The sequence below is a fragment of the Thamnophis sirtalis genome, unplaced genomic scaffold (assembly GCF_051295495.1).
Source record: "Thamnophis sirtalis isolate CommonGarterSnake01/CBP01778 unplaced genomic scaffold, rThaSir2_p1.2 scaffold_1, whole genome shotgun sequence".
Taxonomy (NCBI): Eukaryota; Metazoa; Chordata; class Lepidosauria; order Squamata; family Natricidae; genus Thamnophis; species Thamnophis sirtalis.
In genome coordinates, this window is record NW_028261381.1 from 88,368,848 (window position 1) to 88,396,681 (window position 27,834).

The following is a 27,834-nucleotide window of genomic DNA, read 5'->3' on the forward strand; positions in this document are numbered from 1 at the left end:
TTACAATGAGTTTAAAAGAACACTAATTTAAAATTCTAGTTCTGCATACATTTTTGTTGCTACTTTATGTTAAGTAACTGAGCAAATAAATAAATAGTATTACTTTTAGGTATTTTTCCTACTTGCAGACAAAACAAAAATAGCTCAGTGAAATAGCAGTTGTGTTGTTTTTCACAATCATTAAAATAATTAGATTTTAAATCTAAGTAATATGCAACATTAATAAAGCAAATTCAGATTTGATTTGTTTAATAAAATAATATTAATAAAAGTTTGTTCTGCTTTTATCGTGGTGTTTATGTTCATAAATGAAGATTGGGAATGTGCTACATTTCATATTTATTAGGTCTGTACTTTATATCTTTCAGTGCATTAAAACTTATGCAGTGAAACTGAATAATTATAAATATTCTTATACCACTTCATAGCTATTTTTATAAACTATTTTGGGTTAGCTAAACTGTATGCCCTTTCCTGTTAATTTATGAAAAGTATTGTTGTGATAGCACATTATCACTGATCTGTATGGCACTTCCTGCATGTTATAAGAAAAGGTCTAAGCAACATAAAACACATCAAAATTCATTAAAGTGGTATTGATTACTTTTTGGATAATTAATTTTATTGCAGACCCTTGGAAGAGATAATGAGATGCAAAGGGAGAATGCAAAAGAAAATGAACAAAAGTTAGCTAGTCTTCTGAATGAATATAAGAAAGTACAAGCAACTTGGAAAAATGAGGTTGGTTTATTAATCAAATACTGATGTATTAACAGAGTTACCAAGTACTAAGCAAAATGTGCCAAATAAACTCAGGAGAAGATGACAAAAATAAGAATAGGGCAAAAAAGTATTTGCCTTTAAAAGCTTCATCCAGTTACTATACTAAAGACTTCTGAATGAGAGTCTTTTCTTATTTATTTATTCAGTCAATGATCAAGCAACATAAAAAGAGAAATAAAAGACAACAATTACAATCAGGATTGACAGAGAGTAATGAGTACACTATACAGTGAAATAAATCTGGTTTCTCTTCAGATTATGTAAATCGCCTTTTACTTTGAGAGTTTGAATTTTCAAATATCTCATTATTGGGTCTCCCCCCCCCCGCCCAAAGTTATATTTAAATGAAACTTTTTTTTTAGGAGAAGAATATCATGAGAGATGTTCTAGAATCTAGATAATATAATTTTGCATACTCTTAACAGAGTAAATATTTCTAACTATCACTGAATTTGAAAGAGTAAGTTTTTAATATGCTAAACATAAAGATAAATACAGTAACTGCCAATAAAGTTATTTAGACTATTTCTTGTACAAAAGAAGGCATATCAACAAGGATAGCAGAGAACAGTAAACAATAGTATATTCTACAACACCACTTAATCTATTCCCTACATTTATTTAATACATTTCATCTACAGTAATCATCCAGTAACATTTCCTGTGTGCAAGTTGGGTTGTGCAAGGTTTACAAATTGTTTGGAAGGAGAGCTTTGGTCTTGTGTCCTTAAGCAGATGGTGTTTTTCCAGACAAGGGAAGGTTTAGAAAAGGTTTAACTCAGCGGTGGGATTCACTTACCTTCCCTACCGGTTTGTAAATGTGAGCATGCGCTGGATCAGGTCCCCGGGCCTTCAGTTGGACACCCCTGGTATATACAGTATGTTGGAATGTACATCTGGTATAAAGAAGTAATATCATTCCTATTTGGAATAGAATAACAACAGAGATTCTCAATTATCCATGTCATGTTGTCGATCTGCATTTGAAAGAAAAGGGTCGCTCTTTTGAAGACAGCAAAGTTCACATTCTGGACAGAGAGGACCACTGGTTTGAAAGAGGCATCAAAGTTGCCATCTATGTTAAAATTGAACAACCCAACAGAGGGGAATGGATATCACCTATCTTCTGTTTACAATGCAGTCCTTTCAGCAGCTCCAAGATGGTTCCATACCCTTTTACACTCTGATTCCTGATGACTCAGGTGACTCTGAGAATAAAGCAGAGGTGGGTTCCTACTGGTTTGCACGGGTTGGGGCGAACTGGTAATGGTAATTTGGCCTGGGTCACAGAACCGGCGGTGGCCCAGGCTGGCCACGCCCCTGAACTGGTTCTCCAGTCTCTGCTGCCATTGCCGGCATGTGTTTTATTAGAATTTCATGGTTTTTGCACATGCACAGAACAATTTGCAGTTAACTGTGCAGTGCACATCTGTCATGTACACCAGCGAAGCGAGCTGGTACCAACACAGGTAGGAACCCATCCCTGGGATAAAGATAGCAATAGCCTCAATGACTCTCAGAGAGCTAATGACTGACTTTCAGAGTATTAGCGATCAGATGACTGCAAATATAAATACTTCCATTTCCCTCCAATCAGTTAGAACTGAAGAAGCTACTTGGATGAGAAGTGAAATGTTTAAAAAAAAACCAAGAAAGACCAGTTGCCCTTTGGAAAAAGCATCTTTGGAACATTTAGAATAGAAATATTTTTCTTGAACTCTAGAACTATTTGTTCCATTTGTAAATTCAATGCTAAAAATTATTACAAAGGAAATCATATGTGACTCAATTTCTTTTAATTTTTTTGTTGTTGCTCCAGGTAGAAAACATGTCTAATGAAAATAAAGAACAAAAAGATGATAAGTGTACACAAACTACAATGGAATTTTTTAAGCAACATGAACAAAAAGAAAATGGAAGAAACAATAATCTGGAGATAGACAGTGGTATAAAAATAGGAAAAAAGCATTCAGAATATTTTGAAGGTATAATTATTCATAATTAAAACATAAAATGTTGATAATATGGTTAAAAGTTGTAAAGTAAGTGATTCCTCCTCCTTGTTTCTTACAATGCCAATAGAAACACCGATATTTAGCACCCTAGCACATCTGAACAATGTCACTTACTCTCATAAGTTTATATGATTCTGCATCTGATTAACTTCCAGCTCAGTTGGAATAGAGGTAGAAAAGCTGTGAGTAATGTACTGAAGCTAGGTATAAAACAGGCATATTTTTGATGATAAGAATTTTTGCCTTGTCTTGGCTCATAGTGTTTGGTCTCTGCCTTCCACTTATCTGAGTCTCTCAGACTCTAAAGTCAAGGTAGCAGAATACTTTCCCATCTTCTCATGTGTTGTTTTTAACTGATAAAAAATCAATAATGATGTAGAATGATGACTGAAAGGTACGTTTTAACTATTTAGTTGATAATATGGAAAAAGCATTGGTCAGCTTATGGGGCTGCTATCTTTTGTAAGGATGGCCATCCTTGGAGTAATAATAGCCAAACCACATAGGGCTTTATAGGTGATCATCAACATCTTGAATTGGCCCAGACATCATTACACTAAAGTATATCTCCTTGGTCCTGAAAAATGACAACTTAAGGAGGGGGGGAGTTTTTCTAAGGTAAATAAAGAGACATTCCACCTTGAAGTCATTTTGGGGGAGAAAACATCTTTACTTTATTGTCATTGTACGCATGTACACAGTATATACATACAATAAAATTCACATAACACCCAGAGACCAGGCCCAACACACATAATAATCCCCAAACACACCCTCACCCACCCAAAAAAATCCCCGTCCCTAAGCCACCCAAGCATCCACACAACAGACTTAAGTAGTGCTGTCCAGTAGCTCACTGATGGTGGCCCTTTAGTTCATTGTTGAGTGCAATTATAGCTCTGGGATAAAAGCTATTCAGAAGATGTGTGGTCCTAGTTTTAATTGTTCTGTATCTTCTGCTAGAAAGCAACAGTCTAAAAAGTTTGTAAGCAGGATGGGAATCTCTGCAACTTCCTCAATCAGCGAGATGCGAAGATGTCATCTAGGGCTGGTAGCTGGAGCCCGGTGATATTCTGGGCAGTTTTAATGATTCTCTGTAGAGCTTTTTTGTCCGCTGCAGAGCTGCTCCCATACCATGCAAGAATGCAGTATGTCAGGACATTCTCAATAGTGCTGCGATAGTAGGACAGAAGTAAATGCTGAGATAGATTTATCTTCGTTAACATTCACAGGAAGTACAGCCTCTTCTGTGCTTTCTTCACAAGCATGTTAGCATTCATGGTCAATAAGAGGTCCTCTGAGATATAAATGCCCAGAAATTTAAAACTACCAACCCTATCCACTTCCTCACCATTTACAATGGTAAATGTACATCTCTCTTCCTCCTGAAGTCAATTATAAGTTCTTTAGTTTTTTTGTGTTAAGTGTAAGTTTATTTTCTGAGGTCAAACTGTTAGGTTTACACTTGCTGTTTCCCAAGGGAACACAAACAGACTGGCGAGATTCTTGTAATATGGTGGTCAACAATAAAGTATCTATTTGAGTCTATTCAGAGTGGTTCTGGCTGCATACATTTGACTGTTTTTAATAGATAGCATCTGGACCATGCTTATTCTATTCTTCCTGGCAGAATAGGCAAACCCATTTTTTTTTTTACAATGGAAAGACAGTACCAGACTGTCCCAGATTTAGAATCTTGGATTAAAGATAGGTGCTTATTCTCTGTAAGCATCTAGCTTGATAACATTAATATCATATCGTATGTTAACATTCATTTATCTGCACTTTACACTAGCAGTAGAGATACCCATGGAAGGAGTACAAGGAGATGCAAAATGATGAAATCAGTGTTGCAGCATTCTGAAGAAAGCCTTGTCCCTTTTGTTAGGGGGTTGTATCACATTCCCATACAATATGGATGAAGCTTGCAGTAAAGTGCTGCTTTTGTCATTCCAATGGAAAAACAAGCTCCTGAGAATATCCATGCTTCCAACTGGTTGCTTCTGGAAAAATAGCAAAGGTTACAGAGATAGAACTTTATTCCTGCTTTTATATTCTATTTTCTAAACATTATAGGTTTCCAGTGTGAATTTCCCTCTGGATGATTGAAAACCTTAGCACACTGAAAGCCAAGCATGTCCAAAATATATAGAAGTAGAACTACATTAATGAATTGCAAATGAATTGCTATTATTACTTTACTATTAATTGCTACTATTTTTTACAAAAAGCATTTTGCATGTGTCCATATTACATGAAACATATTTAAAAGTTTATTTTTTAGTAATTTACTGTTAATATATTCTAGATTTTAACAGATTTAAAATGTCTTGATAATTGTATGAACGAGGGTGATCATTTAAAAGGAAAGCCAAAGGGAAATCTTTATAAGCAAAGCCTTTATGTGTTAAATTTAATTACACCAGAACTGACCTATAATCATGGTTTGCTAATTGCAAAAAAGGGCAGTTTTAGAAAGAAATGAAATCTTACTTGATAAAGGCAGGCAAAGATATATGTAATTCTCTTGGATAATTTTTATTCTATGATGTTGTTACCAGTAGAAAAACCTAAGACTTTCTTAAAGTGTTGAAATTAGATTGTTTTAATCCCACTATAGAATTGGAACATTCTATTGATTATTTGGGTGCTGGTGTTGCAAATGACTGCATTTCTGAGAGTACTGAAAATATTAACAATGCAATCAATGAGGAAGATTACTTGACAAATAAAGGAATCTGTGAGAAGCCTAAAGAACAAATTAAAATTAATTGTGAGAAAACTGCAAATAACAATCTGAAATATGAAATGGATTCTGTATTGTTACCACCAATCAACACAAGTGACTTGGATAAGTACAATACTAGTAATGCAGAAAAAACAACACCAAAACTTCATATATCTTCCAGTCAGAATATAGGTATAAATATTCATATTGATGAAAACATTAATAATCTACTTCTAAGAAGAGCTTTAAATATTGAAAATTCAGCTAGTGGTGTACATGAAATGCCTAGCAAACACTTTGATAAATACAGTTCCGAATTGAAAAAAGTAGATACAAAGGTTTTGCTCCAGCACTCTCAAGCTCTACATGAATCTGAAAATGGAGACATGAAAATTAATGAAGTTGCCAAAGATAAACAGATAAATGTCCATGCTTCCAAAGACAACAGTGAGCAATTTACTGAATTTTTTAATAAAGAAAAAGAAAAATCATTGAATACAATAATTAGGAAAATAACTCTGGAAGAAAGCACAAAAAAATCCTGCTCTATCCTCATGAAGACAACAGAAAATTTAATAAACAGAAATGGAAGGCTATCATTTGACCTTCCAGTTATGGATGGAAAAATTGAATATTTAGATTTATCAAGAAAATGTCAAGATGAAGTTCAAATAATGCCTCTCTCTTTGAAGGAAAGACCTCTCTCCCAAGAAATAAAAAATGCTCAGAGCTCAAGAATTGATAAGATTATAAACATGCATAGTGATGTAAGGCAAGAAACACCAGGTAAGAAAATATTTAAATTCCAATAGTTATTTAAAATTATATAGCCACATCTGTCATAAATTGACATCCATTCATAACCAATGTATGCTGGAATTTGGGGGAAAGGGAGGGGATTGCTGCAAAACAAACAGGTTGAACAAAGAAAGTGCGTAGAAGTTGAACACACTGCCCATCTGACCAATGATCTTGTAAGATATTTTCATGGCATCCAGTAGACCTTTGCTGGAATATTTCTTTGCCTAATTCAGGGATCCCCAACCCCGGGTCCATGGACTGGCACTGGTCCACAGCATGTCAGAAACCAGGCTGCACAAAGCTCCATCCATGGGATGCAAGCAGCATACGAAACCACACCTCTTCCAATCCACGGAAAAAGCTGTCTCCAAGAAACTGGTCCCTGGTATTCAAAAGACTGGGGCCCACTGGCTTAGTTTGTTTCTTCACTTTGTGAATGATCCTATTCTTTCTAGTCATTTCTGTGGCTTCTACTACTTGGTTTATTCACCTCTTTTGCTGTCACGTTTCTATGTCTTACTATATTAACTCTAAATTATACTTGGTTAAGTAGACAAAACTGGAGAAATGGAAGTTCTCTGGAGAAAATTATAAGGTAATTGATGTTTAGTCCAATGATGTCTGAATGTGGTTATCTACCTGCCTGTTAATGCATGAACTTCTTTTTAAAGCTACTATTTACTGATAAAGTCTTGATATAATAGCCAATGGAGTTTTTCTTTGGATATTAAATGGATTTCCCCCTACCTTATCCAGAAAAATTTGGAATGTGGGAGGAACAGAACAAACATGGATGGTATCACTTGACAAATTATAGATTTTTTTTGCTATATATAATCAAGAAACACATATACATAGTTTGTATTAAGTTCTTTCAGCAGAGAACAAAATATTATACAGTTAAGTTTTGATATTAGATTTATTTCTTTTATGTATAATGACAAAAGGTATTTTTCTTGGTTTAATAAAAATATACAAGTAAATTTAAAGTTTTGGCACTGTAAAATTATATGGAAATAACACAATTGTTATCATTTCCTCTTTGTTGATCAGTTTCCGCTTGCAGTAGTAGAAATGCTGACTCTTTAAATACCGGAACTATTAATCCAATTCCCAAGAGAAATCCCAGTGCAGAATGGAATGCAATAGCAAACAATTTTTATGATCCTTCTTTTCCCACAGAACACGTAAGTCAATTAAAAACATTTCAGAGCAGACCTTGGTGAGCTAATTCCAGAGCTATGTATAGAATTGTATGCATCTTGATGCTTTAAGACTGACTTGATCTCCACAATAATATCAAGAGGGCAAATGTGGCAACATTTTTCACAATTAAATTTGATAGAAAACAGCAGGAAAAAGTCACAGCATATAAATCAAATTCATCACAGCTTATTTGAAGACAAGATCTACATAAAAGCTTTTCAAGTTTAAAAAAAACATGAATACAGTATTTATTTTCTAACTATAATTACAGATATAAGCAATTTGTAAGGCTGAATAAAATATAATACAATTTATAACATTTTGACTTTATTTTCTTTTTCTTCTACTTTCATTATCTGATTGCTAAATCTAAAAGTAAAGTTGAGTATCTTATGCAGGCTTCTGTTTAAGCAACATTCTTCAAGTTGGAACAGAATGGAGAAAATTGTACCCATCTACAAGAAAGGGGCATAGATCAATATAGTGCCAAGATCATTGTCCAAATATTACCGTGTTTCCCTGAAAATAAGACAGGGTATATTTTCTTTTGAATATAAGCACTTGGCCTTATTTTTTGGGAGGTCTTATTATTTTTGAAGTGCAGGAGGCGGCGAGCATGGTCACCTCATGGCTGCTGCTGTGTTTCAATATTTTCGGGGAGGGTTTATTTTCAGGGGAGGGCTTATTTTAGGGCATGTGCTAAAAAGCCCAATTTGGCTTATTATCCAGGGAGGTCTTATTTTCAGGGAAACAGGGTAGCTATGCCATTCTTGTGTAAAATGATATAATAAAAAGTATGGCCACATAAAAATCTTGTTTGCAAAAAACGTGTAATATACCTCCTGGTAACAATATTAAGTTCAAACGTCTAACAGAACCTGCTTCAACTTCTAGGTATCCAGGACTAGAACAAGAAACTAAACTTCTATGTTAAAGAAACTAAACTCATATTTAATGAATAGGTCTAAATTTTTTTCAGAAAATGAAGCTTGAGATTATAAGGAATCAATGCTTAAGACTCAAGAAGCACTGTGGAAAGCAAAGCTCAGGCATTGTATGGGCATATACTTTCCACAGAATTTACCTTCTCTGCAGCCCAATCCAGAACGACCAAAAAATGTTCAAATTTCAAAATATTTTAAATTAAAATCAGATTCTACCCTCTCAGAGACATGTTATTCTCTTGTCAAGTTGGCCCTGGTTCAAATTTCAGAATATATGAAACAGCATTAGAAAACTTTTGATAAAGTTTGAACTTGTTTGAACTCAAAGCAATGTTTTGAACATGAGTTTGAATTCAAAACAATTTGCATATTTATATTAATCATCTCCTTGAAATAAACCAAAAACGGGAAATCGAAAAGATATAAAATTATATACTTGCAGTTAACCAAAACTGCATTTTGAATACCATATATCAGAACTCCTAAAATCATAGCAAGAAAACTGTAGCATGCAATGAATTAATATCATTTGTATTCAAAGGACAATACTATGTATGTAAAAATAATGCACTTATATAACTGCATTTTTCATGCAGCCCTCCTCTCATTTTCAAATAGCCTGAGTCTCTCTCAATTGTTATTATATTACTGTAGGATGCAAAGGCGTTCCCATCTCCCGCATTATAGTAGCAGAAAGTGACAAAACTCTAACCAACCCTTTAGGGGCAAATTAAAGGAGCAAAAACATTATTACAAAATCACAATTCAAAATGAATTCAACAGGCTTGTGTATTGCAGCCACACCCAGCAATATTGGGTTCCTGAATTGCCTAGAATATTCAACTTTTGTATATGTTTCTGCTTCTGTTGCTTCTTCCATAATAGATGATTGGGAAGACCTAGCATGGTGGTATAATGTATGAGAAGAATCAAGGACTACTAGTGGATCATCAGCTAAACAGGAAAAAAGCAAACCTGTATCATCTGGGCCTACATTAGAAAAAATACTGCATAAAGATCATAAAAGCAATAGCACCATCATGGACAGCACTGTGTACTGTACTTTAAAAGGGACATGAAAAAGCTGAAGGGGGTTCTGAGGAAAGCTACCGGGATGATAATAGAGTCTGGAAATCAAGTCCTGTGCATTAACAGAGTTGGGCATGTTTAGCTTTCCAAAGAAACAACTGCAGGGAGACATGATCATGGTCTATGGATATTTGCAAAAGTTTCCTTTGCAGATGGCAAACGACTTTTTCTGTGGGAAACAAGAAAATGTTCATTCTGAAGTTACAAGACATTTGGTAGAAGGACTTTCTTGATGGCAAGAGTTAAACAACCTGCCAGAAACATTGGGGATTTCTCCATGCTTTAAACAAGGTTTGGGTAGCTTGGAGATGATTTAGTGGTTCCCAGTATTAAGCAGGAGGATTTCATTATATGACCTAAATGATCTCTTTCAACTTATCCATGTTATATTCTATATCCCAAAGAAAAGTTACATAAGAATGTTCAATGTCAGACATAATGTTGACACAACATTGTCTTTCAACATGTAGAGGAAGATCTCATGCTGGTGAGAGAAAATGCTGTCAATATGGCTGATACTGGGCAAATATTTAGTTTTAATCCTACATATTTTACATGTGCTGTATGTGCTATTTTATACCTATCTTGTTTTGTCAGTGTTGAATATTATACGTTTATAATTTGAAGGTACTTCTGGCATGAACAAAGAAAGACACAATAATCTTATACTATAAATAGGGTTGTGTTTGAAACTCTGGTCCAACAATAATTCAGTTGTGTCAGTTTAATTACCTTTTATAACCTGCATCAGGGACATGCCTGAGATAGAGTTACATTATAGAACAATAAACCCAAATAAGTATCAGAGATTCCAGCTTATTCTTTCATAGTATCTTATAGAAAAATGTATGACTGTCCTTTTAGTATTTAGCAATCAGGCATAGAAAATGATTTCTAATATTGTATACTTACATTTTAGGCCACGACAGAGATTCTATCACAGCCGCAAATGAAGTCAATACAGCTTCTGCTCAGTACAGCTACTTTAAAAGAGAGCTTAGACAGCACTGAAGATGGGAATTCACAAAATGTCTTCATGAACACCCAAATCAGTAAAACTGAAAAGTTATTGTATTTAGAAAAGCTCAGCCAGTCCAGAAAAAGAAAGTATGAATATTTGGAAAAAGCAGTGATATCAGGAAAAATGGAAATGTAATTGTTTCTAAATGCATGTCCTTGACTTGTCTCATGCTTGTTACATTCAGTGCTTAAAATAACATCTTGTGAAGTGAGAAAAGTTGAACTGCTCTGGTAATCTCAAAAATCCTTGATTTCTCTCCATTCCCCAAGCAGATTGATTATTGGGGTGGGGGGATATGTATACATACACTTTTCTTTCTCACTGCTAATCATTAGAGAGAAATAAGTGCAAACAATATGAGGGTACTAAATGTAAATCAGTTCTCAAGCTAATCTGTATTTTCATGGTCCAAAATCCTAACACAGTATCTTTGTGGAGTTTTCCAAACTTAGAAATAACCTTTAGATACTATAGAAGATTATTATTTTAGAAAAAAATAGTTATTGAAATAAGAGAAAATACTTGTAGCTCAGTTTCAAATTTTGGCAGTTGTTTGCTGTCCGAGCTTGTTTCCATTTACTTTTTAAACTTGTTTCCATTTAGTTCTGTTATCAGACTAGGTAACGTCGTCAGCGCATTTATTTATTAAGTCAGCTTGCTACTTTTTTGTTTCTCATTTTACATCACAGAAAGTATTATTAAGATTATAAAAATGGAATTTATTACTTCTGCTGGTATATTTAAACAAGCTTGTAAGGCGATTTAATGAATGCCTTAAAATCCAATTGTTATTTAGTAAATCAATAAAGAAATTCACAGAATTAAACTGAATGGTTTATTGTCATCCATTTTCAATGTGATAAACTTATAAATGAAGAATCAAGTATCTGACAAACTGAGAAGGCTGTTTTTCACTTGATTCAAATTTTGTTTCCAGAAGTTCAGAGTGTCGTATAACTGCTGCCACTGCTGTTTTCCAAAGGTCCGATGTGTGCTGTGACTAAAGAAATGTAAAAAACAAGAAAGTAACAAAAACATTACATTTTTCTACTTAGAAAATACAAGATAGAATCTAGATTATTTTTTTTAAAAAAAAACCCTTTTCAAATTGTTTATAGCAAGCCTCAGCTACTCCAGGATTCTGCAGCTGCAGTTAAAAACCATAATATAGGACTCATTAGTATTCTCGCCACTGTTTGGCCATTAAATGAAATGTGCTGGAAAATAGGACTCTTTCATTAAATAAGCTAATCACATTCAGTCTGAACTTTAATAAAATTATGATAAATAGCAACTATTTAACTACAGGAAACTGATAAGAATTATCTTACTTCTAGTTAAAATATTAAACAGATGTATAAGTACTATAATCAGGACAACATTAAGATGGTGGGGAAAAAGACAGGACTCACCTGGCCACTACTTTTCTCTGGGTTTGATCAATTTTGCAATGAACCATCTTTGTTTTCACAGCTATATAACAAAACAGAATGAGACGTAATGAATTCCTTTTAAAATTCTACAAAATATCCTTGTAGTAACATCTTTTCTTTCAATGTGGGTTTATTTCAACCCAGGAAGAAAGCATTATTACCAGGAAGTATTTTATACATTAATTTATTTAAAATAAATACAATGCACTTTTTTATTTCTAAAATTATATTCAACATTGCAGAAACTATACTTGGCTATTAAAGCAATTGTGTATTCCACTTAAAATTCAGCTTTAAAAACTCTTACAACTGAAAAATATATGTTCAACAGAAGTGAATTATACTAAAAATTGTGTTTAACAAATTATCTTACCATCAATAACAAATGCTTCCACATCATCAGCTCCTATCTGAAGTTCCTGCTGCATGGTGTCAAAAGAAATGTCCTTATTTTCTACTGCCATTCCCATGAAGGTAAGCAATCTCATTTTTGCCATGTTCTGTTCATGCAGCAGACCTATGTTAAAGAATACTAAGATGTAATTACTTGCGTGCAGACTCTGACAAATAATTTTCTTATAACATGATTTAGGGAAAAATCATTTTTATAACTGAGATTCTTTTCATAAATTGCAGAGATTAATGAAACACCACAGTACCAACACACCAGTACATACAAAATGTGAGCGCTATTTTAACACTGTTATAATATTTTCAGAATTCTAATTCAGTGAGCAACTTTGCCAATTTGAGTGCCAATTTAATGCTTATACAACTCTACCAAACATTGGTAGACCTAAGTAAAGTTCCTCAAAATATAGGGCAGACAAAGAAAAATCTCAATGAAAGTTAGGAAAATACATTAATTATATTTTAGAAATTGCCAAAGTAAATCCAAATGCACAACAAATTGTTATATATTTGAATTAATAACATTGTTATATTAATATAAGAGCAGAAAGCAGATTGCTACCAGACACAATGCTGCATTAATTAGCAATAATTATGATGCAGACTATTTATCTGGCACAGATTCAACAAAAATGTGATCATCATAACTCAACCAAACAGGGTGCTCCAGAAACTACAGCTAACTGGGCTTAATAGAAATCTACAAGCACCAAAAATCAATTAGTTGTGCATTAACTCTAATTAACAAATGCAAATGAAGCATTAATTACCCCTTTAAAAGTAAAAAGGTTGCCTCTTGTCTGTATGATGAGATTTAAATGTGAACATGTTAGGGTGATTCACAGTTGACACAAGATAATACAACTGTTGGCCTAACCTGTCAACTTTAATAAGGCAATGCATTGTAACAAACAGATGCCACCTGTGGGAGCCTTTCCTGAACAGATTTTATAGCTTCATGTGGCTTGTTAATATTTTTGAAACAAGGGGAGATGAGCAAGTAAAAGAGAAGGAAAAATAATTTTTAAGAATAGAAATATTATTGTAGCCCTTTATGGAATTCTTCACATACCAGATGAATTAATAATCGTAGTTGAGTTAAATGGATTGACAAAAAAGAGGTATAAAATGCATTCTGTGCAATTCCCTGTATCTTAATATTTCAAAAAATCACATGTAGCCTACTTATTACTTATGTATAAAGGCAACTGGTTCAGTTTCATGTATAAATAAATAAGCTAAACTTGCTTGGAAAAAATGAATATACTTATCTGAGCCTAGTCTACTATATAGTTATGGATCTAGCAGAGGCTTCTTTTAATACAGGAAGAAAATGAAATTACATTGGCCCATTTCTTTTCTACTTGAGCCCTCATTGCCATCTTTAATGCTTCTGGAGAGAAATCAAACTTTTGAAGAAAAATGGATCATAGACAGAAGGACAGATTTGCAAAAGTCACTGTTTTACTTTATCTCCTCAAAGGCAACAACACCATGTTAAGGGCAAATTTGTGGATCTAATCCAATGTCTTCAAGTGCATGAAATACTAAATTATTTTAAAAATTCTACAGTATTCATTAAATGATACAAGAGCAGTGGCATTCCATTTTGTATTTGCTTTAGAATTACATTTTTTCTTCCAATGGAAACAAATTGTATTTATTTTAGAAACTAAAACCCACAAAAATATTAAATCCTGATTTTATGAAAATATCACAGGTTTGTGACTAAAAAGCTGTTTGATTATTTTCATCTAAGTTCCATTTATTTTGGTGTGCTGAAAAGAAATAAAATATTGAAAAAACTCCTAGACACCATGATTTGCCACAACATGCAAAATTGTCTTCAAATTTATCAATTTTTTAAATTTTTGGTATTTTTTTATATTATGGGTTTTTAACCAAATTTAAAGTCCAAATTACTATTAATTAATTCACATAAGTGCATTTAAGATATAAAATTCCAAAAAAACCTTAAAGGGTTTGTCCGAGTTATGTAAAAAAAAATATAGCACTGTAAATCTGATGATCAGCAATATATACATAAGCTAAGCAAGTTTCAAGTCTGTGATTCTAATGGTAGAAGGGGTTAATCTTTCCTGAAGAATCCAGTGGGAAGGAAACACAGGGCAGATAGCAGCATCTCCAGTCAGTGCAGGGGGCGTGGCCAGCACTGTGACATCTTGTGTACAGACACAGAGATGCTCTCTCCTGCATGTCATACTTATGCACGAATCATCATCAGATTCTTGTTTCCAGGCTGTGCACACTTTTTCATCGCAATTCATGTTAGCTTGTCATTCTTCAACTGTTATGTTATGGCTCCGCGAAAGTGTATTAATTTGCCAGACAGTTTCTGTTTAATCTGTGATGAATATACAGTGTTGAAACAACAGCAGAATATTACAGACTTTGTGAAAAAAGTATACTTTGCATAATTTGGACTAAAAATTGGAGATCAAGATAAAGTTTGGGCACCTCATAAAGTGTGCAACAGTGTGTTGAGGACCTCCGAAACCGGTTCAAGGGTAAGAAAAAATCTTTCCGTTATGGAATTCCTATGGTATGGCGAGAGCAAAAGAACCATAGTGATGACTGTTACTTTTGTTCATGCAATGTGAAAGGGTTTAATTCCAAATGGAAGCATTCCATTTCATACCCCAATCTTCACTCAGCAATTCGTCCTATCCCCCATGGCACAGATATACCAGTACCCAAGCCCCCTGCTACCTTGGAAGAGATACCTAGCTCCGATGAAGGTGAAGTAATACTTGAACCAGATGACGAATCAAGTTCTGACTTTGAAGATGATACAAGACCAAAATTGTTTTGTCAGGAGTAGCTGAATGATTTGGTAAGAGACTTGAATCTTCCCAAAGATGCCGCTGATTTACTTGGATCAAGGCTGAAAAGCAGGAATTTACTGTTGCCAGGAGTGTCATCTTCATGGTTCAGACATCATGAAAAGGAGTTCGTTCCTTACTTCACCCAGGAAGACAAGTTGGTTTATTGCATCGATGTTGAAGGTCTGATAGGTCAATTTAAAATCCAATATGATTCAGAGCAATGGCGTCTTTTTATAGATTCTTCAAAAAGAAGTCTCAAAGCAGTTTTACTCCACAACAGTTTTTATGCTTCCATACCTGTAGGTCATTCCGTACACTTGAAGGAAACCTATGAGAACTTGGAATTGGTTCTTTGTGAACTTAAATATGAAGACCATGGTTGGCAAGTGTGTGGGGACTTGAAAGTCTTGTGCATGCTGCTCGGGCAACAAGCTGGGTATACCAAATACCCTTCTTTTCTGTTTCTATGGGACAGTCGAGACCGATAAAATCACTGGACCAAGAACAGTTGGCAGCCAAGGGTGCTAGCAGTCGGTGAAAAAAATGCCCTCCGAGAAACTTTGGTACCTTCCCATAAAGTCCTTCTACCACCTCTCCACATAAAATTGGGATTGATGAAGCAATTCGTAAAATCACTTCCAAGAGATGGAGAATGCTTCAAATACTTGGTCACCAAGTTTCCATGCCTGTCGGAGGCAAAATTGAAGGAAGGTGTGTTCGTCGGACCAGACATTAGAAGACTTATAGTTGATCAAGAGTTTGTCAATACCATGATGGATCCTCAAAAAGAGTCGTACAGTCGTACAGAAATTTTTAGGCAATAACAAAGATCCTCACTACAAAAAGATCGTCAGAAGAATGCTGAAAGCATTTCAAGCTTTAAGTTGCCTGATGAGTTTGAAAGTGCATTTCCTCCAGTCCCACCTTGACTACTTTCCTGAAAATTTGGGAGCTGTGAGTGAGGAACAAGGTGAACGATTCCACCAAGACATTAAAGAGATGGAAAGGAGATACCAGGGAAAATGGAGCATTACAATGATGGCAGACTACTGTTGGATGCTTCAGAGAGACATTCCAGATGCTACTCACAAGCGTAAATGCACCAAGAGGAGCCTCACAAGGAAGAAGAATCGAGTTTAGTGTGTGTAGGTGAGCTCATTTCAGTTCAAAAAAGGATTTTCATGAAAATATTGTAATAAAACTTTAATTTTATAAGTCTATTTCCATTTATTTTGAGGTATTGCCTTATTTAACATAGTTACCTAAATTGTCAGGAAACGTGATGTCCTATGACAAAATGGAGGTCATTTTTGGATTCAGCGCACCGAAAAACATAAAGATTATGTGGAATAACCAAAACAGCTCTCGAAATTTTTTTTGCAGACCTGTGTATTTTATTCAGTACTAATATCCCTAAATTGTAATGCAGTAATATAAAAGCCTGCATCACTGAACAATTTTTGCTTTGTCGCTGACCCTTGTCCTAAAATGCTGCAATACAGAAAAAGTAATTTTCATGCATGCAATTACTTATGAACCAGTGCTCCTTTGAAACAGTCAATTACACACCAATGGGGGAGTGTCAAAGTGTTAATTACTACTCCTTTTCTTTCCATGGTGTATAAATAAAGAGGGTGCTGACATTAACATTCCATCACAAAGCTTCATCCTATGAAACATATTAACTGTGATAGAATATGGTTTGATAGGTTTTAATACATTTGAAAAAGCTTAAGCTTGCATAAGAACACTTAGAAGTATTTAATTTTACTGTATTTTAGTACCTTAATGGTTACTAAACAATGTTTGCACACAAAAGACAGGGCACAAGCCTGTAACCAGCACTAAAGTCCAAGACTGTGGTTAAAAAAACATCTTCAAGCAAAGAACATTTGGGACGGGGGAAATCAATTCCACTCACTGTGAATAGTAACGTGCAACTGTTCTAAACCTTATTCTTCAGAAGAACAATGCTAGGATTTTTAGGTGCTGTAGCAGCACACTAAATATATCAAATTTGGGAACCCTTTGATCTAGGGTTGATCTAGGACATGTAATTTGAGTTCCTTTACAAAGTTTTCAAATTATCTATAGACTACTTTATAGAAAGACAGATTCATTTCTTTATATGCCTGTTTACTTTGAATGATCCCAATTAATATTTTAGGAAGTTTTAACATAGTTTATTACTATAATATGTGGCACAGAATTGACATCCCAATTTGATACACCAGGAGAATACCAAATAAGCAATTATCAAATCACATTTTCATTTTGATACACTTTGGGACAGTCTTCAATTGAAAAATAAGAAACAAAGGTAAATCACATCTGTGAGGAAGCTAAAAGTAGTTTATTCAATGGTGCATCTGAGCCTTAACTTAGCTGTAATGTGCAAATACAATTACAAGAAGATAGCTGGGTTATAGGTCTTACTGATGAAAACAGAGGTGAAACAATACCTCTGCAAACAGAAATTATTACAGCCTACTATAGAATAAAGAGAAGTATCCCGTTCATATCACTCTTTCCTGAACAGGCTAGGATAGGTTGAACTTAATAACAACAACATAGATTTAAGAAATAAATAAAAGGAGGATAACAACATTCTTACCAAGAGAGTCAATGAAGTCCTTGTTGTTTTGATAAAAACGGACATAGGACGCTAACTTGGCGCTTACAAAAATGGTCAAAAGCTACAAAAAAGAAAAGAAAAAGAAATTATCAATAAATCCAATAGGGTTGAATAGCGATGGCAAACCTTTTTTGGCTCGCATGCCATAAGAGGGGGGAGTGCAGGGGGGTTGTGCGTGGGTGTGTCACACCAATAATGCAACGTACAACCCCCCACAGTGTGCATGCAAGGCACTCCCCATTTTTTGCATGCTTTTTTCGCCCTCCCCAGACTCCAGAGGCTTTATAGGAGCCTGGTGAGGGCGAAAACAGCCCTCCCCCGGAGGCTTCAGGGAGGGCAAAAAATGACCCTACGAGCAAACCGTAAGTCACTTCCGGTTTACTCATAGGGTCGGTTTCAGCCCTCCAGAGACTTCTGGGACCTTCAGGCGGCTTCCCTGAGGCCTCCAGAGGGCTTAAACTGACCCTACGAGCAAACTGGAAGTCCGTTCCCAAACTTCTGCTTTGCCCATAGGACCGTTTTTTTGTGCTCCGGAGGCTTCAACGAAGCTCCTGAAGCCTCTGGAGGCACTCGGGGGGGGGGGGGGGCAGGGGATGCTCTTTTCGCCCTTCCCAGGCTCCTATAAAGTCTCTGGAGCCTGGGGAGGGCGAAAATGGCTTTAAAAAAAAGCTGAACTCAGCTGCGCACTGGCCAGCTGACGGGGCAACAGCTCACGTGCCCTGACAAATGGCTCCGCATGCCACCTGTGGCAGAAGTGCCATAGGTTTGCCATCCTGTGGGTAGAAAATAAAACTAAATTTAATTCAATAGGCATTTCACAAACATTTTATTCAGAAGTGTGGATAATGTGCAGCTCACTAGATCTTTTTGAGTTGCAGAAAGGACACAAATATTGCCTTAATAAACACAATTAAAGTTTATTTAATCCAATAGTTCCAAACAATATTCTTTGGACACAAACCTCGCCACATTTTGATTTTCTCAACACATAATTCAGGAATTTTACATGGCCACTATAACTAAAGGACATTCCTAAATGAGGGGTTAAAGCAGTAATTTAATGCATTGTAAAGCAATTCTGTGTTTTACAATTCCAACAGAAAATGTCCACTTATGTGTTCAATATCGTTGTGCCCATCTCTTACTGTTCAGCATTAATGATACCAGGCAAAATAGCCAACTCTCGGAGTTGGTGTAAGGTAGCCTCATATATTTGGTGATGTATTAAAGGTGCTTGATTAGAAGCCAGGAGACTTGAGTTCTAGTCCTGCCTTAGGTATGAAAGCTAGCTGAGTAATTTTAGGTCAGGTACTTTCTCACAATCCTAAGAAGTTTAAAAAACCACTTCCAAAAATGTTAATTAAAAAAATCAAGAACTTATTCACGAAATCAGCCTTGATTTAATGGTCCATAGCAACAAAATACTCCTATGTAGTTGTAATTAAAATTGATTCAATTATATGAACTTCATATTCAAAAATATCTGAAAAGTCAATATGAGGTGTAAAAAAACCCAGATTTGAAAATGGCCTCAGAGGCTGCTTCCTGAGGCAATCAAAATTGTCCATTCCTCCATCATATATACACATACAAACATGCACAAATAAAAGCGATATATTTAAAATAGCTATAGGCATCATGGTGGCTATATACTGAGGTCACCAAAGAGGCAATTTTTTGCCTGGACTTCTTTTTGGGGGGGAGGGGGGCATTATTTATAGCATTAAAAGCCATAAATCTTCTTTGTGGCCACCCCAAACATTTGAAACAGCCTCCCACTGGGAATCAGAACAATTTCTACCCTTTTAATCTCCAGGAAGGCTATGACCATCTGACTCTTCCCCCAGGGATTGAGCTGTGAGAATGTTAGTTTGGCACCTGAAGGGAAGGGTATCTTTATTTTTAATTATGTTTTCTAGACTGCTTTGAGTTACAAGAGTTATTGCATAAGATAGGTAGCCATAAAAGTCTGGTACATAAAATAAAAAATAAATAAAAGAAAATAGGGCTCAGATTTTCTAGCTGACATTTAGCATGACATGCATGAGCAGAAATAAACTATGGTTAGATTATTATGTCCGTCTTTCATCCTGGGTCCAGAAAATAGTTCACTTTTCTCTTTCATTAAGTGGACTTTCCATTGTTCAGAAAATGTAGGTTATACTTATCCACAATCAATTTAAGCAAGATACTTTCTTCAGTAACTTAAAGTTGGACTTTTTGAAACTAAGTATTATTCACATTAACCATGATTTGTGAAATACAGAGAAGTGGAAAACAGGAAGGGAGAAGCATGCATGCCCAATGATAATTTTAACATTCTTGCTTGTTTACAGCACATTGGGATGTAATTTATTGCAACCATTAAAATTGACAGCATTCATAAGAAAGTGGACTTAAATCACTCAAATACCTTAGCTAGAATATCTCATGTTCTATTATACCAGTTTTATAATTTTTAATAATACTTACATCATGGATAAGTTCTCCTTCCAAAAATTTGACTGGCTTTAAAGCAAGAAGATGATCAAAAAGAAAGGTATTTGGATCCTTTAGAGCACGGACAATACACCTAAACAGAAAGCAATTTTGATGTTATTATTGGATTACTTCATTTTACTATTTAGCAGAACATATTCCTGTAATAATTTACAGATTACAATCCATGCTCTTAGATCTAAACTTTCTAAAACTACAACTTAACAGAAAAAAGAAATAAGAAACAATGAAGAAAAACAATGAATTGTACTTAAATTGAAATACTCTTCCATGTTTTGGAAGATTATATAACATACCCTTGTAAACAAATTATTTCCTATTGCCAATATTCTAAATGCCTGAAATCTGCATTATTAAATTAGTAGTAATAATAAGACCCCTGCATTTTCTACATATGTGCATTTATGTCCTTTTCCCACTCAAAAACTGTTTTAGCTGCATCTCTTTTTGCCATATGTTTAATACAGCTTTACAAAGATACAGAGGAAGTAAACAGTTACTCCTGAACAAAATCCTCCATGAAAAACACATGATTTTACATTACATTACCTGTGAGCATCAACTCTAGCCTGAGATGCATTATCTTCTGTGTAACTTCCCAGCAATTCTACCATGACTTTTGCTGCACTGTCACTACTGTGGGTGAAAAACACTTCTTTTGAAAATCATTTCATAAAGGCATTATAATATTATTATTCTAATGCAAAGCACATGGAAAGTTACAATTTTGATGTAGAACTATAAGGATAAAGAAGCACCGTGAAGTTATTCAATTTTCCTTTTAAAATGTGGTTTCATAGTTAACTTTATACAGTAATTAATAAAGTAATTTTATACAGTAATCTTAAACTGGTTGTAGAAAATTGTCTGGTTGTAGGAAGCCCTTTTAGATAGAAAATACTAAAACACATCTGTATATAATTGTTAAGAAGCAAAGTAAATGCTAATATTGCTTAAATCTTTTCAATTCCTTTTTGGAGGGGCAGAAAAGTTAAGAAAACCATACAAGAGCCATAAAAACAGTACAGAATATTGATAGAGTAGTATTATATATAAAAAAAACCACCTCCTACGGTCTGTTGAAAAGTCTAGGCCTTTAAGCCTTTATAATAACACAATATTATCAGGGCCATATGGACTTCAGGGGCAACGCGGTGCCAGGTGTCATTCCTCAAAATGTCAGAAAGGTCGTTTATAAGATTGGCAATGCTGGGTGATACCTTTGGAAGATTTCTAAATTTCTCATACCTTAAAATATAAGTACTTTGAATGATCTCTTGAGCCTAAAGTTTTAATGATAAACCACAAATGTTCAAATATAATTTTGATCTAACATCAATTTATATTTGATTGGCTGAGTCTACAAGGCCATTTTCTGCATTAACTTGTTCTTTTTTTGGGGGGGGGGGGGGAATCCAAGATAGAATTGTCAAATAAACATTCAAAATCAAAATTTATTATTTTACCCATCCATCCTCTAAACTCGAAAAGGGGAAACATCAAAAAATCCAGCAGAATGAATTTCCACATGTGTACCTAGAGTGTATTATAGAATTTCTCTTCAATATTGTAATATCCTTAGAGACTCTTACTCAAGAATCTATTTTTCGATCTTGTAACAATCAATCACTATTATCATCAAATTTGCTTTGAAGAAAAGGCTCATTAGTTTTCTGCAAAAGAACCTGAATGGATATTACGTTGTATAAATGTATTGGAAATTCATGTTCATAGTGAGAAAAGGAAAACCACTAGCACCACTATCATGTAAATAGGAAAAAAAAACCATCAACAGAAAAGTATGATCACTCAGTACAACACGATGATTAATGCATGTACTCATTAATTCAGCATAAATAACTCCAGTATCACTTTAGGAATGGGAACACAAAGAATATTGTGCCGAGGTGGCGCAGTGGTTAGGGTGCAGTACTGCAGGCCACTTCAGCTGACTGTTATCTGCAGTTCAGCGGTTCTAATCTCACCGGCTCTAGGTTGACTCAGCCTTCCAACCTTCCGAGGTGGGTGAAATGAGGACCCAGACTGTGGGGGTGATATGCTGACTCTGTAAACCGCTTAGAGAGGGCTGAAAGCCCTATGAAGTGGTATATAAGTCTAACTGCTATTGCTATTGCTATTTAATCTATCAATCTGTGAAGATGTTGGATAACCATTTGTCTGAAGTGGTGTAGGGTTTCCTGCCTGAGCAGGGGGTTGGACTAGAAGACCTCCAAGGTCCCTTCCAAGTCTGCTATTCTGTTCTGTTCTATTATATTCATCTAAGAACAAGAAAATACAAAATAAAATCCAGATTTTTCTTCTTCTTCGACTTTTCCCTTAGGTTAGAAGGGGTTAATAAAGGCTAGAAGGGGCCTGTTGCTTAACCAATAGATGGTATGTGGAAATTATCATTTATTCTAATCCTGAAAGCCTAATATCTTGCTATTTAACATTTGAATTCATCATTAGTAATACAAGTACTTTCTATTCTGTTATCTGCCCCTCAATCCTACCCATCTGGTTTTAACAACCACATTTCCTGAATATTCAAATTGACTCAAACAATCTATTTAAATGAAAAAGTTAAAGCAGTCTGGAGTCAATCCTATGACTAGGCCAAAAAACCCTTTACCAGAACATTGATCCAGATCATTCCTCTCTAATTCCTCTCTGGGCCCTGCTGAATATTTTCCTATACTATGCCATTCTGGGATGGATTTAGCACTTCCCGGAAGAGTTTTGTCCAAAATGGAAGAAGACCAAGATGTTCCAAAAATAATAAAACATATTTATTATAGACTTAATGAATTCCACAGCAACCAAATTAGTCATGACAAAGTTTAAAACACCTTGTCTACATATCTTTAACTATGGATTCAACATACTTTAAAAATTGATATACATGCACTTTTTTTTACCTCTTCTTGCAGTCCACCAATACATCATATAGCAGTCGAAGAACAGTGTGCTTTTTCTCCGTGGTAAGATCCCAATCTGAAATCCATTTTCGAACCTATATAAAATATTTAAGATAAAAAGTATGTTTTTATTGTTGAGCAACATCATTCAATAGTTTGGCTTTTGAAATGAAAACATTTCTAAAATAAGGTATAAGAATGTCAGATATTATCTAGTTTCAGATATCAGATATTAGCTAGCTTGTATGCCTTTAGGTAGTCTTTGCTTACCAATGATAATTGAGACTGGGGGCAACATCTTTAAGTAATAGTAATAATGTGATGTCATATGACTTATGATACGAGGTTCAAGCAGGCTCAGTTGCCATTGTTAGGGGAATCCTGCATGGTGGCAGCATCCCACAGTCATGTGATTGGCATTTGCAACCTTTGACCAGCTTTCCCATTGATTTTGTTTGACAGCGACAGTCACAAATTATGATCAGGTGACCATAGCATGCTAAAATGCCATAGATAAGCCAGTTGTCCAAACAGTGATCACATGATCATGAGGATGATATGATAATCACAACTAAGAGGACCTGTCATAAGTACCCTTTGGTCAGGGCAGTCATAATTTTGAAGTTGCTGAACACATGATCATTAAGAGAGAATCAGTACGATTTTATATTTATTCTTCCAGAAATAGTAATATTACCATACATAATTTATTTGAAAGCAGGAAACCAAACTCCAATTGAAAAATATCTGCATCCAACATAGTACCAAAGAAGTGGATTGGATTTATTTCTACTTATGGAAGGCACCTGACCCAATGGCAAAAACATAGCAGCCCTAATTCTAATCCCCCAATTGCCAGTGTTCTAGAGTCCATCAATCCCCTCAAATGTATTTTAAAAGAATCAGTGGAACACTGGAAGATGGTGAAGTTAATAAAAACCTTATTTACTCTCCATCTTCAGGACGATGGACTGCCTGAACAGTTTTCTCAGCATATGATCCTGCTACTGAGAACGATCTCTGGATACAAATTAATGTCTTTTTAAAGAATAATTTTAGGAACTCTATTTTAATTCGTAATTTTGTATTAATTAACCTGCCCTCACCTGTTAGGTCTAATTGCTTACCTGTTCCAGTTCAGTTGGAATGTACTGTACAGCACCACAACTGGAAGCTACTTTAAGAAGGCTGCAGTAGACTGTATACCTTGCAGGGGTATTTTTATCCATCCCATGGAAGAGGTTACTCAACCTAAACAATAATGAAAAAATCCATTTTCACCAATTTTTAAGTTTGCTAAAAGCAAACATTTTTACCATCACACTGAATTATGTGATATTCAATAATTTTTTGACCCTTACAGAATATTATTCCCATTTCACTACTCATATGCAGAAGTGTGAAAAAGGTTTGTAGAGTCTTATAAGACATCCAGATTTCTTTTACCAGAGATTCTTTACGTAATGAAAAACATACTATTTTCTCCCCACAAGACACTTACAGCTGAAGCCTGAGTGAAGGCCGTTCACCTTCCCGAAATTTGACTAGTTTCTCACACAAACTTTCAATCAAAGCCTCTTGTTTGTCAGGTTCCAGAATAAGAAGCAAAGATACTACACTGTTCATCACACTTTCAACATCTATATGGAAAACAAAAATTCACATTAGAAAAAAGTTCTTGTCTTGTAGATATGTAATCAAGTATTCCTTGATTCATCTCTGACACTAGAATGGCAATAAATTTAATAGCCTCACATAAATCTGAGAGCCTCATATATAATTTAGCTGGCTTGGCCAGTATAGGCTGGTCACATTAGGTTATGAACTGATACTTTTTGATCTTGATTAGAGAAATGAACAAAAGTTTGTCAGCACAATTGTTCAAGAAACACTCTTCCAGAAAGAATCAGAACTATAACAATACCCACTAATCCTAAACTTCCAGATAGTCGAGAAAGTCTCTCCCAAACTAATCCTGCCTGTAAATGTAATGCAGCTCTCAATCTCCATGCACCTTGCCACTCCTCATGTAAAGGGTAACCTTTAAGATACTCATGTTACAGGAAAATACATCAATGTTGTTCGGCTTGTATTCAACTCCCACTGTAAATTATCCACCAGTGAGCTAAGTTCATTTATATGTCCAATCTAGGCTAAAAACTGTATGGAAAATACAATTAATTTGTAATGTTCCTGGTCTTTACATCATTTCTATTTCTTTCATTTTTGAAACATTTACCAAAGCATCTGTATTGTACAAACCTTTGTCGTCATCTTTTAGGCACACATCACATGCTTCAATAATCTGAGCTAAATCAATATGAAGTCCACCTTCTGAATTCTCTTCAGAGATTTCTGCTCCCTTGGATTTTAGATAGGCTCTAAGTTCTGCAGCCTTTTAAAAAAGAACATTGCCTATGAAAACTGCACATGCTCAGTAGCTCTAGAAAAACTTAACAATTATAATCATTACTTGGTTAATATAAAATATAATTTGTTACAGTACATAGAGTAGTGTAACTGGAACTAAAATTTTACCATAAAGAATTGAAGTAGTCAAAATTATCAATTAAAGTCAGCATGGCTGGAGAACAAACTGATCAGCTAATCATAGTTTAATATATAAGAATAGTAATGGTGTTGGTACTATGTACAACATACATACATACACACACATACACACACACACACACACACACACATATATAGAATAAACACACGACTGTTTCATGAAAAATTTTCTACTCGTCTATTTTAAGCTACACATAATATTTGACATTTAGCTTTTTTTAACCTGTATTTTATTATTTCAGGCACACAAAATAGTATATAAGTATTATTTCAGGATACAACAGCCACAATCATAATTGAGTCCATTTTACGATCCGCAGTGTCAAAAAGAAAATCATAAGGGCTCAAATGCCTAACCAGGAATACCAGAAGTTAGGAATGATGCAAACCAGGATCTAGTTACTGATAACTGGGAAAAACTTCTCAAGGCCTTTTGAATTTTCAGCTGTTTCAACAATTTTACTTATCTTTCCCTATGAACATAAAAGGTTCTGCAAATGGTTAAGCAGAAGTGAACTTTGCGTTCAGTTCTGACACTGAAAACAAAAATCCTAGGCTCAAAAAACTATTTAGGACTTTCTTCTTTGCTTCAGTCCTGTCTTAGGGGTAAAGTGCTAATAGGGGTAAATAGACCCTGGACTGCATGTGAAGCTAGGTCCACTTAATTCCTGATCAATGAAGCATTGTCAGAGCAGGCAGACCGACTTTGTCAAAATGGTAATGCAAGGGGGGGGGGCAGGTGTGTGTGTGTGTGCGCATGTGAACTAGGAAAAAAAGGCAGCTGGATGCGAAGCAAGAAGAGGAGGGACGAGCAGATTCTGGAGAAAAGGCAACTTAAACGGTTATCCTCCAGTGGGATAGGTCGGCAGGTAGGTAGACAGGTCCTGCTGCAAGCTATCAGCAAAATATCCCTGCCTGCCTGCCTGCCACGAGCCAGCCAGCCAGAGTTGTAGTCCTGTCTTACATTCATTCCTGAGTCCCAAAGGTGCTTCCCCGCCACAACTGGACTTGCTGTTTATCCTTGGAGATGTTTCGCTTCTCATCCAAGAAGATCTGAAGAAGCTCCTTGGATGAGAAGCGAAACGTCTCCAAGGAAAAAACAAAAAAACCTCTTCCAGTTGCCCCGAAAGGGGGGGGGGCGGAGCCAGGACCTGGATGACAGAGAATCTCCATAGATATTCATTCCTAAAGACTGGGAATGAGGGGGGAGGGGAGATGAAAAACGGAAGGCGCCAACAGCCTCAGGAGAGAAAGCAACCGCTTGGTAATCCCAACCTGATCTTCCTCCGTGATATCGATAAAAGCCGGGACGCTCATGGCCACGACAGTCCCCACACCTCGCCTCCACCACACTCTCCGGGCGGAAAAGGCCGCGCCATTCTAGGGACGTCATTTCCGTTTCCGGGGCATAGATTCCTCCCCCCCCCCCATCGCTGTTCCTCAGCGCGCTTTTAACTTCGGCGGGCCCTCCTGGTTCTGCCAGTCTCTCTGGTAGTTGCGCTCGCGTCGGCGGCGCTCGCCCGGTTTTTCCGGCACTTCGGTTAAAACGACGCGAGCGTTGCCCATCGCAGTGCGGCAGGGATTGAACGCTGATGATGATTAGTATTATTGTTAGTGTTAGTATTTTACTTTTATTATTAATATTATTTTGCCTCTAATAAACAAGTTTTTGAACGGTTTTTTTTAAATGGTGAAATGAGGAAACAAGCCTCGTTTTAAAACCTTCAAAGCATTGCGGCTAGGAGAGTTTCGCCCGTCTGATTTTTTCTTCTGCGGTTAGGAGATACTTATTTATTTTATTTATTAGTTTGTAAAACATGCATTGGATAGCAGGTATAAGTATGAACATGGACATGAACAAAGGAAAGTAATACAAATAAACGGGACAGTAGGACAGGGACGGTAAGCACGCTGCATGCTCCCTTTGATTACAC

General features: G+C 35.5%; 2 protein-coding genes across 2 annotated transcripts in view; one reads left to right on the plus strand and one right to left on the minus strand.

The window, feature by feature from the left end:
• CCDC73 (coiled-coil domain containing 73) overlaps positions 1 to 11,249 on the plus strand; it is a 74,751-nt gene extending 63,502 nt beyond the window's left edge. Inside the window, exons 13-17 of the mRNA XM_087718529.1 lie at positions 631 to 741; positions 2,603 to 2,768; positions 5,419 to 6,312; positions 7,381 to 7,514; positions 10,486 to 11,249. Coding sequence (XP_087574655.1) covers positions 631 to 741; positions 2,603 to 2,768; positions 5,419 to 6,312; positions 7,381 to 7,514; positions 10,486 to 10,722 — 1,542 coding nt within the window. The 3' untranslated portion in view covers positions 10,723 to 11,249. The remainder of the gene's footprint in view (positions 1 to 630; positions 742 to 2,602; positions 2,769 to 5,418; positions 6,313 to 7,380; positions 7,515 to 10,485) is intronic.
• Positions 11,250 to 11,408: 159 nt separating this feature from the next.
• Positions 11,409 to 27,295, minus strand: EIF3M (eukaryotic translation initiation factor 3 subunit M). The gene is made up of 11 exons (XM_014068940.2): positions 27,176 to 27,295; positions 25,592 to 25,724; positions 24,831 to 24,969; positions 24,457 to 24,580; positions 23,330 to 23,424; positions 20,961 to 21,047; positions 20,385 to 20,484; positions 17,892 to 17,973; positions 12,394 to 12,537; positions 12,000 to 12,060; positions 11,409 to 11,587 (listed from the first exon to the last, which is right to left on the minus strand). Exons 1-11 carry the CDS (start codon positions 27,215 to 27,217, stop codon positions 11,467 to 11,469), a joined length of 1,128 nt encoding a protein of 375 aa, XP_013924415.1. The 5' UTR covers positions 27,218 to 27,295; the 3' UTR covers positions 11,409 to 11,466.
• Positions 27,296 to 27,834: the final 539 nt, after the last annotated feature.